This window comes from Culex quinquefasciatus, chromosome 3 (genome assembly GCF_015732765.1).
Source record: "Culex quinquefasciatus strain JHB chromosome 3, VPISU_Cqui_1.0_pri_paternal, whole genome shotgun sequence".
Taxonomy (NCBI): Eukaryota; Metazoa; Arthropoda; class Insecta; order Diptera; family Culicidae; genus Culex; species Culex quinquefasciatus.
Window position 1 is genome coordinate 129,432,926 of NC_051863.1, and position 13,972 is coordinate 129,446,897.

The 13,972-nt window shown below is 37.7% G+C and overlaps 1 protein-coding gene across 2 annotated transcripts; it reads right to left on the reverse strand.

The window, feature by feature from the left end:
* Positions 1–256: 256 nt before the first annotated feature.
* LOC6047377 (D-glucuronyl C5-epimerase B) lies at positions 257–11,150 on the reverse strand. Of its 2 annotated transcripts, XM_038260392.1 has the most exons (5): positions 10,899–11,150; positions 10,648–10,823; positions 2,588–2,756; positions 1,102–2,520; positions 257–591 (listed from the first exon to the last, which is right to left on the reverse strand). In XM_038260392.1, the coding sequence occupies exons 2-5, from the start codon at positions 10,711–10,713 to the stop codon at positions 440–442; spliced, it is 1,806 nt and encodes a 601-aa protein (XP_038116320.1). In that variant the 5' UTR covers positions 10,714–10,823; positions 10,899–11,150; the 3' UTR covers positions 257–439. The 2 variants fall into 2 exon arrangements, with proteins under 2 accessions (XP_038116320.1, XP_001864445.2); XM_001864410.2 differs by having other exon boundaries at positions 10,648–11,150.
* Positions 11,151–13,972: the final 2,822 nt, after the last annotated feature.

Genomic DNA, 13,972 nt, shown 5'->3' on the forward strand with positions numbered 1-13,972 from the left:
TACAAAACGATCCTGTATACACTTTCTGTTGTTTGGATTCAGTGAATTCGTACTTTAAAAGCCTGAACTACCTCGATTAATAAAAATAGGTCCAAAATAGGTACTAGGTCCAAAATAGGGTCATATACCCTAGCTACAAATGTGTGAAAAGTTGTGTTTTTTTGCGGCAATTCTTTTTTTTCTCACAAAAAAAAAGAAATTCATTTTTGCAAATTTGTTTCTCAAAATGTTGTGGTTGTCTTTTCTTTTGACGTAATCAGCTTAACTTTGCTCGTTATTTATTTTCTCTCATTTTTCACTTGTAAGTGAATGTGTGTTTGTATGTGTGCTCGTGTATGTGTGTGTAAGGCATTAGGAGGAAGAGGAAGAGCCAGTGTTGCATTTTTTTTTGTTGTTGGTATTTTGACAACAGAAAAAACAGGAAAAAAACTACTTCCCATTAATTGTGCTGGGCTCGCTTACCGAGCATGTAGTTTTTCCACCGTTCCGCCGTCTGGGCGATGATCGGGTCCGGGTCGATCGTCGCCAGCAGCAGCAGCTGGTTTACGTGCGTCGCGTGGTAGTCCCAGCGGGCCAGATTGGGGGCGATTCCTGGTGGGGAGGGAACGAAAAATGAGTTCCAAAAACGAAAAAAGAAATCCTAAATTCTTAAGGTTTTTGATTCATAAAATCTTAAATTCCAAAATTCCAAAATTCCAAAATTGTGAAATTCTGAAATTCTGAAATTCTGAAATTCTGAAATTCTGAAATTCTAAAATTCTGAAATTCTGAAATTCTGAAATTCTGAAATTCTGAAATTCTGAAATTCTGAAATTCTGAAATTCTGAAATTCTGAAATTCTGTAATTCTGAAATTCTGAAATTCTGAAATTTTTAAATTCTTAAATTCTTAAATTCTTCAATTCTTCAATTCTTCAATTCTTCAATCCTTCAATTCTTCAATTCTTCAATTCTTAAATTGCCAATATCTCAGCAGCAATTGATCCAAATCTCAATATCACAAAAGAAATTATGTGATCTAACCGGTAAAAATATGATCAGAATTTAAAAATGAAGACTAATATTTGAAAGGGCTTAAGATGCAAAATCGTGATCAACTCACCCAACGTAAAGTGCCTCAGATCGTAGCTCGTCCCGGAGCCGGTGTCGAACAGCAGCAGCATCTTCTTGAGCGACAGCATGCCCTGCTCAAAGAGGGCGGCCGCCTCGTTCGAGTGGTTCGCCGGCGCCGTCGAGTTCAGATCGTAAAGCCCTAGCAGCGAGTAGATGAACCCGTTGAGCACGAACGACGGCGGCGTCGTTGGATATTCCTCGTACCAGGCGTACTTGCCGAGGAAGGTCGCCAGGACGCCGCCTTGGTAAGACGGTATCCGGAACAGTTTGAGCCCGTCCAGGGCCGCCTTCAGGTACCGTTTGTCCCCCCGGGAGTGAAAGTAGGCCCGGGCGAGCAGGGAAATCGCGTGCCCTTGGGACATCGCAGAGTACCACCCACGGGAGAGTTCGCCGAAGCCTGGGCCGAGCTTTCTTCGTACTGGGATTGGCCAACCGCCGGTGCTTTGGTCCTGGTGACGGATCATCCACTCGGCGGCATCGTAAAAGTGACTAATGTGTTCGCTGGTCGCGAGAGTTAAGTTGTCGAAGCTGCCGTTGCCGAGGAAGGAGATTTCCACCACTTTCAGCTCCGTCCGCCGCATCTTGCGTCGCTTCTCGGTGTTGATGTACTGCGGCAGACCCTTCTGCAGATCTACAAACAAGTCCCGAGTTAACCTCCGCCAGTTGGAGGTGCTGTTCTGGCCAATGCCATAGTAAATGTTGTCGTCCTGAACGCTCATCATGAGATCCGCCAGGATGTAAATCACGTTGTACAATTTTTGCGTTTCGCGATTTTGCAACGTGACGGTGAAGCTCGAGTTCGGCCTCAACAACAGGTTCACGCTCAGCACCAGATCCAGCACGTGGTCCATCGGCAGCGTAATCGCACTGTCAAACTGCTTCCCCGTGGAAAAATGCACCACCGTCGATTCCTTCTCCCGCACAAACGCCCTGCTCAACGAGCTGTTCTTCGGAACTCTCCACTCGGCCATCTCCTTGTCGCCATCCTCGACAATCTTCCGCCGCGGCTCCGGCTCCGTCAAATTCTTACTATAGTGCGACAGCCCAAACTGGGCAATCTGCGTGGCGTAAAAATAGCCCTGACTTTCCCACTGCGTCGAAATCGGAACGCCCTCGATCGCGCTGATGCACTTGACCCGGTCGCGCATCTCCACGTTGTAGTTCTCAAAGTACATGAAGATCCCCTTCGGATCGTACCCGCCCTTCGGCGCGTTAACCTTCCCATAGCTATGCGCCCAGTCGAACCGCTTAGCGCCGTCGACCGTGTTCAACGACCCGTAAACCTCAAAGTACTTGCTGAGGAACGAAAACGGCAAATAAACCTCGTCGCCCTCCCTCCGACATCCGATCGTATACTCCTGGTTTATGACGCAGTCGATCTCCTCGGTCAGTTCCAGCGGATTCTCGCCTGAAAGAAAACAAAATCGCGCATTTAGTCCCACCCATAAATTTCAAATAAACAAACAAAAACTCACCACTCTCGTACCGGGCGTGGCTGCTCCACTTGGGGACGAGCCCCCGCGCGAAGGGCAGATCCCCGCCGCAGTTGGTCCACAGCGTGAACGTGATCAGGAACACGGCGAAGCAGAGACATATCAGCAGAAACTTCAGGTTGAGGCGCATCATTACAAGAAAGAATCTTGTCTGGAAATGGAAGGGAAGAATAGTTGCGAATATAAAAAAAACTGCACCAAACATTTATTTGATATGACTGTTGAATTGGAAAATTAAACAGTTGATAGTTCTATTTTTGGCTTACTAACGCTATTGAGGACCTCCATACTGATAGTTTTACATAAGAACAGTTTACTGTAGACACACTCTAGAGTCTAGACTCTAGACCATTAAAAGTTAATTAAATCTTATCAGTTTGTTCCACTGCAACGCACAGCTGTGTTCATTGTCGTCACTGATTTTTGGCAAAATTTAGACTTATTGATTACTTTTACCACAGACAAACATACGTAAATCATTGAACAAATTTAACGAAAATACATCAATCACAAAAAAAAATGGAAAAATGTTAGCTAGTAGCTCGATCTGGTGGCCAATACACTATGGGCCATCTCCATACAAACAGGCGGCCAAATTATTTTTTTTGCTTTTTGAATGTTTTTTCATACAAATTTGGGAAATTGTATGGTATTGAAATGATATACGTCCATTTTTATGACTTTTCATGTTTTTCAATAGTTGATTGTTTATAATAAATAGTCTTTTCATACATTTGCAAGTGCAACAGAATTGCTTATATATTGTATTGCAAGTTTATATTATTAAATTATGGATAAGCTAATACATCCCCACTTTAAGGACACAACCCCTCCCTCCTCTTTCTTTCACCCCCCCCCCTTCCCTCCTCTCCACCAACAAAATTTTGTTAAGCGTAACAAATCCATTTTAAGTCAAATATTTATTATTTACTGCTGTGTGTTTCTTTTTGTGAGTCCATGCCACATAACTTTAGACACCACCCCCCCCAACCTTAACGGCATAAATTGCGGAAATTTTAATTGTTAAATCAAATAATAGAAAAATTAATTTTACAGTTAAACCTCGCATATGCACCTCATATGGGGGTTTCTTATGCGAAGCACGCATATGCGCACTATGGGGTATTTCCATATAAGCGAGCGGCCAAAATTTTTTTTTTGCTTTTTTGTGACTTTTTTGTGTTGTTTGTACTAAGTATAATGAAAACAAATGAATTTTGATATTTTTCCAAAAAAACAAGTTTAATTTTCGATTTTTTCATATATATATTTGAGGCCACATGCATTAAAGTGGTGAATTGTAATATTCTTGCTCTGTCTATTTGATGCACGGAATGGCGGTTTCTGATTTACGTTCAATCTCCCTCCCCTTTTTCTTGAGTTAAAATCCACCTCTCTTGAAGACCCCCCTTCCTCTCCAATTAAAATTTGATTTTTGCGGTGTTTTAGAATTTTAGACGGTTTATTTTATGGAACATTGTATGGATTCTCGTCCACGTTTTTGGTTGATCCACTTGCAAAATTCACGTTTTCCACGATAAATTCTTCTAAATCAAAATCACTATGTAACCGATTGTCGTTAGATTTACTTAAAATATGAACTTCTTCTATGGGCTTTTGTATACCTCGTTTTGAAGCTACAGAACAGCATGCGTACGATACAATAGTCCTTGTAATCAGGATTCCGTGTCTTAATACTCAAACAGAAAAAAAAACAGCATGCGTAGTTTTTCCTCTGTGGTTCTTCCCTGAGTTGATCATGTGATGGTTCTGCAATGTTGTAATTCTTACAAATATACTCGAAAGCAGTTCTCACGTTTTCAGAATAGTGCTTCGTTATATCGTACAGGGACACTACGGTATTATTATCCATACTTTCAAAAGAACACAACAACGAACTGATATGAATATTCGACGAATCGTTACTGTAAAATACTTTGAATAGAAATTTCTAATTTTATTAAACGTACCTAAGTACCAACAAAGTCATGAATATCAAATCAATTTCAAAACATACATAGCAGGTACGTCATTTCTGCCTCCGCAGGTAAATAATGCGATTTTAACCAAGCGTATACGCGAAATCATTAATTTTCTTGCAAGAATCAAAATGTTCAAAATGGCATAACTCAAAAAGTGCACATAAGTGCACTTTGAAATTTAGAGACAAGTTAGGACATGGTTCAAATTTTAAGCAGCAAAATTTTCAGATCGCACAAATGCACACAAAAAAAGTATTCCATTAACAAAGTTGAAAAAAACTAAATTTTGAATAAAAATCCATCTTTTTTTATTTTTATTATTTTTGTTTGCCTGTAAAAGTGTGTTTTGTAAAATGTTATTGAAAAGTTGAATCAATTACCTTTCTGAATATATATAATGATGCAGGAAAAAATACAATAACAGCTACACAGTACAACTATGAAAAATAATCATTTTTTTTGTCAAAAAACATGTTTTTTCTTACCATTTTCGCCTTTGAAGGTCTGCAATTCAGTGAATTTTGAACCTACAACTTTCAAACTCCGGATTTTTCTTAGTTAGAATGTTTATTTTCGAAAAAAAATACCAAAAAAATAATTAGAGTATGTCGGTTTTTCCATTTATGGCCGCCTGAAACCCCATAGTGCAATACTAGCATTAAGCATCACTGTATATGAGAATTGGTTAGTGTGTGAGTGAACGCGGTCACTCTTGTTGTAGTGAGAGGAGGGAGATTTGTTTACTAACATTTACATTTGTTTACCAACATGTGAGAAGAATGCAAGAAGTTCAAATTCACGCAGACGGTCCACGTCCGCGTCCGATTGCGGCCATGCACTAGGTAAATCTTGCCGAGGAAACATTCGTGTAGGCTACAGAGGTTGATGGAAAGATGCACCAGTTTGAGGGTGGTTTGGGTATTACTGCGCTGTTTGTGAACAATGCCCACAAATTGGCCATGAGTTTAAATAATAAATTTCTTGGCGTGAGGTTAAGCTACCTTCTCGGCAAGCAATTTAGGAGGGCAAACGCTGTTTGGTAGACTCGTGATCGAAGTCGGCCGGGTCGCGCAATTGCCATCGCTGGACACCGGTTCATCCATGAGGGACGGATTTGAGGGCCACGACGGAGTCAACATTCTCGAGGTCGGCCGGGTTGTCAATACCGAGTTGCTGAAATCGTGGTAAGCGCAATCGCCATCGCTGGACACAGCATCATTCATGACGGCCGGATTTGAGGACCACGACGGAGTTAAGATTATCACGGTCTCTTGCGTGCTCGAAGTCGGCCGGGCCGCGCAATTGCCATCGCTGGATACCACGTCATTCACGAAGGCCGGATTTGAGGACCACGACGGAGTAAAGATTCTCGCGGTCTCTTGCGTCCTCGAAGTCGGCCGGGTCGCGCAACTGCCATCGCTGGACACCGCGTCATTCACGAAGGCCGGATTTGAGAACCACGACGGAGTCAAGATTCTCGCGGTCTCTTGCGTGCTCGAGGTTGGCGAGGCGATTCCGGTGGACACTGCATTGCCTAACCCATTCACCTGGTCAAGTTGGGTACACCATCTATAATGTAGACCAAATTCAGTTTCTAATTGCATTCATTCAAGATCTAGTTGAAATTTACCAACGCCGACGGATGAAATAACAAAATCAGCTGAATGGGACGGCGTCTCGTTGTTGGAATTGCCTAAGAATCTTCCGATGTTCAGAACACCGGAATCGTTACTCGTAGCTTCCGGCATTTCTTCGTCCAGTGGCTCGTGTCGGTCTAGCAGTAGACTTCCGCAGTTCGCATCCGGCATATCTTCATCCTGTAGCTCGTGTTTTGTGATAAAACTTTCAAACCAATCCGGCGTCTCTTCTTCTAACGGTTCGGCCGGGAAGGATTGAGTATTATCTATAAATGCTCAACAGACCATTCAGCGGAATCCACACCCGGAAGCGGGTCCGTATCCAAAAATTCCACCGATCAATCTTCTCCAAACTGGTCCATCCTCACACTCAAGTAGCAGCAGAAAAAAACAAAACTTTTGGCGCGCTACCTGAAACTTTTGGCGCGCTAGCTTAAACGTCATTTGAAAGTGTGCCTTGATTGCAGCGCCATCCTATTCTGGTGGATAATCCGAGAACTAAGTTTAAATTCAAATCATCCGTTATATTCCTGATTGATGGAATTAAAAAGAGATTTACGTCTGTTTGTCTGTGACAATAGGGAAGATTTTAGGAGAAAACAATACACAGTAAATAATAATAAGTTTTTGAATTCAAACTTAAAATAAAACAGTTTTTGCTTTAATGAAAGTTGATAGGCACACTATAAATGGTTAGGCGCTTATACTTACATCAAACCCTACGTAATGTACCACCCCCGGCCGAGTTAAAATGCGTAACCGGAAAAGAAGGTGTGCATGCCTGGCACGAACACTCAAAGCGTGTTCTAGCGTGCTGCTCGTACTGACTCAGAGCAAGGGTGAGATGTAGGTGTAAGGGCAGTGCGTGTTCGTCGGGAACCTAGTGCATAAGATCGGTCAAGGCCCGTTCTTACACTGAAAATTGCGAAATTGCGAATTGCGAATTAAATAGTCGAGGGCGTCGAGCTTTTGAGTCAGTCTTAAGAAAAGAGATGAAATCGAGATTGCCATAATTCGTCGCTAACATTTCCATAAGCGCTATTGCCGTTCAAGAGCCAAACGACATGCGACACCTAGTGTTGAGTAGCAGAACAGAGATAAGAATGTCGATTGAAATTTCCGCCCTTTGAGGTTATATATGCGAATTCTGTTTTGCTAAATTCCAGCGTTCAAAACAACTTTTGAGCAAAAATTCGAGCTGATACTTTGTTAACTTTTGATGCTCTATCATTTTAAACAATATTATTTTTTCAAAATTATTTCTTTTTCAATTTTTTTTTATTGCGTTAATTTATAGAGGGCAAAAAGTTTACACTCGTACCACTTGAATTTTTTCTCAAAAGTTGTTCTAAGAGCTGTAAATTCAATTTTAAGTTTGCATTCCTATGTAACCGAACAGCGTAAATTTGATTCGTCATTCTTCGATGCTTTGCGCCATCTGTCGGAATTTTTGAACTTTTAATCGCGAATTGGCATTCATAAGCTAAACGACATGCGACATCTTGTGTTGAGTAGCAGAACAGAACGAAGGATGTCGATTGAAATTTTTGCCCTTTGTATTTATGTATGCGAATTCTGTTTTGTTAAATTCCAGCGTTCAAAACAACTTTTGAGCAAAAATTCGAGCTGATACTTTGTTAACTTTTGATGCTCTATCATTTTAAACAATATTGTTTTTTCAAAATTATGTTTTTTTTTTCAATTTTTTTTATTGCGTTTAGCTCGAAAACTCGTAAACAATTTGTAAACATAGGTTTTGAGTGAGACATTCGCGATTAAAAGCTCAAAAATTCCGACAGATGGCGCAACGCATCGAAGAATGACGATTCAAATTTTCGCTGTTCGGTTACATAGGAATCCAAACTTAAAATTCAACTTCAATCAGTAACTGTGAATGGCACCAGCCAAATAACATTGAATAATGTTACTTCTGTATTATCACTGCGCTTCAAAGATACATAATCTCGTAACTTCCATCCGGTTGCACTTCTGATTCACAAAATTCCCCCACTTCTGACGCAATATTTCATCACGTTGAAAACAAAGAATGACTCTTTTAACCGCCCATCGTTTAATCTACGAACAAAAAAAGCACGAAGAACTTATGTTTTCAGCGTAAACTTCTATATCATTAGACCCAAAATGTTTCAAAACGAGTCACTTCAGCAGCAAAAAATATGTCACGCTTGAGCTTGAACAAAGCCTTTTACTTTGTTTATATTTACAGCTGTAGTGCAGTTATATTAGTGAGGAGGTCCCAGGTGAGGAGCAGTGAGGATCATTCGGAAATCACGTTACGCATTCTGTCTTTTCAGCACCCAGGTTGTGTGTACTCAAAAATCGGTATCTTGAGAACGAACTGAAAAATATATAAAAATTGAAATTACAAGACTAGGTGTTAAGATTTGGATGAAAAAAGGGTTTTAAAATGTTTTTTACAGTTTAGTTTTCAAAGTATCGAGGTATTAACGGATTTTTTTTGCAAAAAAAATTTTCGTCGGACTGTACATTGGTATTTCATGAAAATTAAAAAAAAAATCAAAGGAGTTCAAACAAGCTAAGTATGATTATAAACGCAGGAAAATGCATTTAAACCATTTTAACTGGTTTTCAGTTGATTAAAATAGAATTTTCATTAAAATTTTGGAGCTTCTCCAAAAAAAAATTTGCTCCCTGGCGACATAAACTTTGAAAAATATTTGCAACGGCCTTATTATGCCGACGCAAAAATTTTTGTCCCTCGGCTCTGACCGAGGCCTTGTGTTTTGTTTTGAAACGCATTTTACGCTAGTTCAGTTGTCTGCAATCATCAGTTTAAAAAAAATATTAATGATGTCAAAAAAATGTAATGGTCTAATTTTGAATGTTGAAAAATGAAACATTTGTGAAATTTTATGATCTTTTCGAAAAAAAATATGTAGAAAATTCTGGAATCAAGACTAACATTTCAAAAGGGCCAAGCATTCAATTTTTTTTTTGTTTTTTTTTTCGGAGCGGGGTGGGACAGCTAGGATCAAGTCCGTCCAAGTCCGGTTGTGTCAGCGGGAAAGAGGACATGATTGAGTAGGTTATAATGAGAATGTGTATGTGAGAGCATGTTATAGTGTATTGATGTAAATATTTTAATTTGAAGGTTCTAACTGTTAAAGGTAAAACTGTTAAAACTCCTAAAACCAGGATCAAGTAGCACGTGCAAACGGAATACATTTTCCATACGCTAACGGACTTTCACTGATAGACAACATGACTGTTCCAACAAAGCAATAAACGCAAAATTAATTTTAAGGGAAAATGCCAGCAAAACTATTTAAAAAAAAAAACGTTACTTAATCCACCTTTAGGTGGTTGGTGCCTTCCTCTCATTTATAGAGTGATTTTAACCCCCCTAAAGTGTCCAAAGTGCAAAGCTGATAAAATATATTGAACGTATTTTTTCCGAGGACTTTTGGGGTACCTAAAAAACCCAAGAGACTTGTTTTCAATTTACAATCTTTACCTTCAAAAGCACCGTGACACAAGGGAAATTCCGACAGAAATGGTTAGAAAATCTCATTAAAATTGTAGCAATCTGCCTCAAAATTCTACCACCTTTCCACCCACTAGCACAGGCGCTATCTTTCAACTTTCATGCCCTGAGCATAACTGCATCGCACTGGCAGCTACCAGTCACCGAAAAGAAGAACCGCCGACACACTCACACCCTTCACGCACATAAATCAAAACACTTTCCCTGCCTTGCGTTCTCTGCCCAGCTGTCCAGTTCCCTGGTCAAAACCACCACCCCAAAAAATTTTCTCGATTTTCTCTGGTTACGCCAACATCCCCGGAGAAAAAAAAACGAACGACGAAACACGAAAAAGCGTATCATCAACACCCTTGAATCATGAATAAATCAAGTGTTTTTTGGTCGTCCCGCCACCGATACTCGGGGACCCGGCGACAAGATTCCATCACACTGACTGCGCCATCATCATCCCGGTCAGCAAAATATCGACAAATTAATCCCCTCTCTTTCGACCTTCTTGCGCTCTTCTTGTTATCACTTTTCGATGTTCACCTGTCCACGCGTAAATGCAGAGAAGATGTTCCGCCCCGCCGCCGGAGGGCACCCCGCCCAGAACTTCCGTTTGCGAATTTCGAGAGGGTGACGAAAAGGGGCGTTTCGAGTTGAGATTTAAGTTTCTGGAAACTGAGTTCGTTTAAATCTGCTTGACTTGCTGTTTTTCATTCAAAGTTATGTTTCTAATAATAGCGCCGGACCAAGTTGTGGACGGTTCCCGGACGTAGCAAAAACCCACACAAACATCTCTCGTTTGATTGATTGGTCTCGGGACGTTTGAAGCATATTTATAAATAAACGATATTGTTTTCCAGAAGGCAAAGTTTTATTTTCCACCCTCTCCCCAGAAACACAGCTACTCACTTTGTGATGATGGGCTGGCCCGTTGAGGCCGTTCCGCAGCAGACTGGCCGTCGAATGGGTGGTCATCGAGAGCTGCCGTTCCGTTGCTGGTCGCCGACCCCCCTAAACCCGGAACATCCGCACAAACTTCATCGTTCTGCGTCTCGTCGACTGCTTGCCACACACAGAAGGAAAACCTGCACCAAAAATCGATTTGCCGCTAGTGTCCTTCCCCAGCGCCGTGCCGTGCCAGAGAGCACTTGTAAACAAACCTTCCCTTCCTTGAAGTGGAGTTTCTTCCTGGGCCAAATTTCTCACTCAAAGTTTACCATAAAATCTAAAAGTTAACACTTTTTTGCATAGTCACACGGTAGAACCATGCTTCATACAACTGGAATCATCCAAACCGGAACTGGAACCACCTTTGGACCTCTTTTTGGGAACTTTTTTCCTGCCAGCAGGTTCTTTGCGTTGAAGTTGAAATCCTGCGGATGACGTTTCACACCTTTCTCGGCTCACTTTGCTGTTGTTGTTTTCACGCAAAACGGACATTAGGTATAAATTCCTAATTTTTAGTATTTTTTGAACTTATGTTCTAGCTTGTCAAATTATACCTAAAAATTAGTATTTTTTTCTTCCTAAAATTTAGGATTTTTTTAGAACACTGAAGTACTTCTTAAAAATTCCTAAATTTTAGTATTTTTTTTAGTTCAAAAATTGCGATTCACGTTTTGACAAGTCAAAACAAAATAATTTCGTGGCTGTGAGTTGGTGTTCCGCGGTGCTGCTGAAAACTTCGGAACTTTGGCAAGGTAAGTGTGCAGAAGAAAAGTAGTTCTCCGGTTCTGCACGGAGAACGGAACCCGGAGCATCCTTATTAGAGGAAGTGTGGCTCGGGTGTTTGTGGTAGAGGAGGAGGAGGAGGACGGATCCTTCAACTCCCGGCGGAATTAAAATAACCGCCTCTTCCCTCTCGTGCTCTGGAGGACGGATCTCGGTACGGATATTTGCGGAAGAGCTGGAAAGGGGAAGTATAAACGGACCCCAACCGTGGGGATTGTGCGACCGTGGCGATTGTGGGAATGAAATCTATCTTTTTGTGATTTGGTTGGACGTTGCGGGTGTGTGTATGTATGCGTTTGTGAAAGTGTTCGTGTGTTCGTGTGTGTGTGTGTGTGTGTGTGTGTGTGTGTGTGTGTGTGTGTGTGTGTGTGTGTGTGTGTGTGTGTGTGTGTGTGTGTGTGTGTGTGTGCTCGTGTGTATGAGAGATTGAAAGTGAGAGGGTGGGGGTAGAGGAAGAGAAAGAGAGAAAGAAAGAGAAAGTGGGTGAGAGAAGAGGAGAGGAGAGAGAAAAGTGGGAGAGAAGAGGGAGTGAAAGAGAGCGAAAATGGGAAAGGAGAGAGAAAGTAGAAAAGGGAGAGAAAGGGGAGTTTGTGAGAGAATGCTGGAGGAAGAGCGAAAGAAAATGTGGGAGAGAGATAGGGTGAGGGTAGAAGAAGAGAGATAGAAAGTAAGAGAGAGAAAGTGGGAGTGAGAGGGGCAAAGATGAAGAAAGAGAGATAAGAGATAAAGTTGGAGAGATAGTAGGAGATGGAGAGATAGTAGGAGAGGGAGAGATAGTAGGAAAGGGAGAGAGATAGTAGGAGAGGGGAGAGAGTAAGAGAGGTAGAGAGAAAGTGAGAAAGAGAGAGGTGAGAAAATATGGGAGAGAAAGAAAGGGAGAGAGGGTAGGAGAGAAAGAGAAAAAGTTGAATTGAGAGGAAGAGAAGAGAGAGATAGCAGGGAACAGGAAGAGCGAGAAAATAGAAAGAGAGGGAGAGAGAGAAAATTTTAAAATCTCTAATTCCAAACATTATAAAACTCCAAAAAATCCAATCTTATATTCTACAATTCCAAATATTTAAAGATTAAAATGTTGAAGTTTTAAAAATATTAAAATATTAAAATAATAACTGATATTTAAAATAAATAAATATTAAAATATTAAAGAACTAACATATTATAAAATATTATACAAAATTATAATGTTAAAATATTCAAAACATTAAATATTTATTTGAGGTAAGTACATTTATGAAAAATTTGTGTTTTATGTAAATAAAAAAATTTATATAATTTAAAAAAAAATTATTCTTCCTGCATAGCTCTTGGAAAATACCTAATTTAAAAGTTAAAATCTGGAGTTTTTTTTGAAAAGGACCAATAAACCAAATTTTCAGTTTTTGCTTTTTGGGTGGTTTTCAATATCCCTGACTCAAGGCAGTTCTAAAAACATCCAAAAAGCAAAAACTGGAAATTTGGTTTATTGGACCTTTTCAAAAAAAAACTCCAGAAATATTGAAATTAAAAAATATTAAAATATTAAAATATTAAAATGTTAAAATATTATAATATTAAAATATTAAAATATAAAAATATTAAAATATTAAAATATTAAAATATTAAAATATTAAAATATTAAAATATTAAAATATTAAAATATTAAAATATTAAAATATTAAAATATTAAAATATTAAAATATTAAAATATTAAAATATTAAAATATTAAAATATTAAAATATTAAAATATTAAAATATTAAAATATTAAAATATTAAAATATTAAAATATTAAAATATTAAAATATTAAAATATTAAAATATTAAAATATTAAAATATTAAAATATTAAAATATTAAAATATTAAAATATTAAAATATTAAAATATTAAAATATTAAAATATTAAAATATTAAAATATTAAAATATTAAAATATTAAAATATTAAAATATTGAAATATTAAAATATTAAAATATTAAAATATTAAAATATTAAAATATTAAAATATTAAAATATTAAAATATTAAAATATTAAAATATTAAAATATTAAAATATTAAAATATTAAAATATTAAAATATTAAAATATTAAAATATTAAAATATTAAAAAATTAAAATATTAAAATATTTAAATAATAAAATATTAAAATATTAAAATATTAAAATATTAAAATATTCAAATATTCAAATATTCAAATATTCAAATATTAAAATATTCAAATATTCAAATATTCAAATATTAAAATATTAAAATATTAAAATATTCAAATATTCAAATATTCAAATATTCAAATATTCAAATATTCAAATATTCAAATATTCAAATATTCAAATATTAAAATATTAAAATATTAAAATATTAAAATATTAAAATATTAAAATATTAAAATATTAAAATATTAAAATATTAAAATATTAAAATATTAAAATATTGAAATATTAAAATATTAAAATATTAAAATATTAAAATATTAAAATATTAAAATATTAAAATATTAAAATATTAAAATATTAAAATATTAAAATAT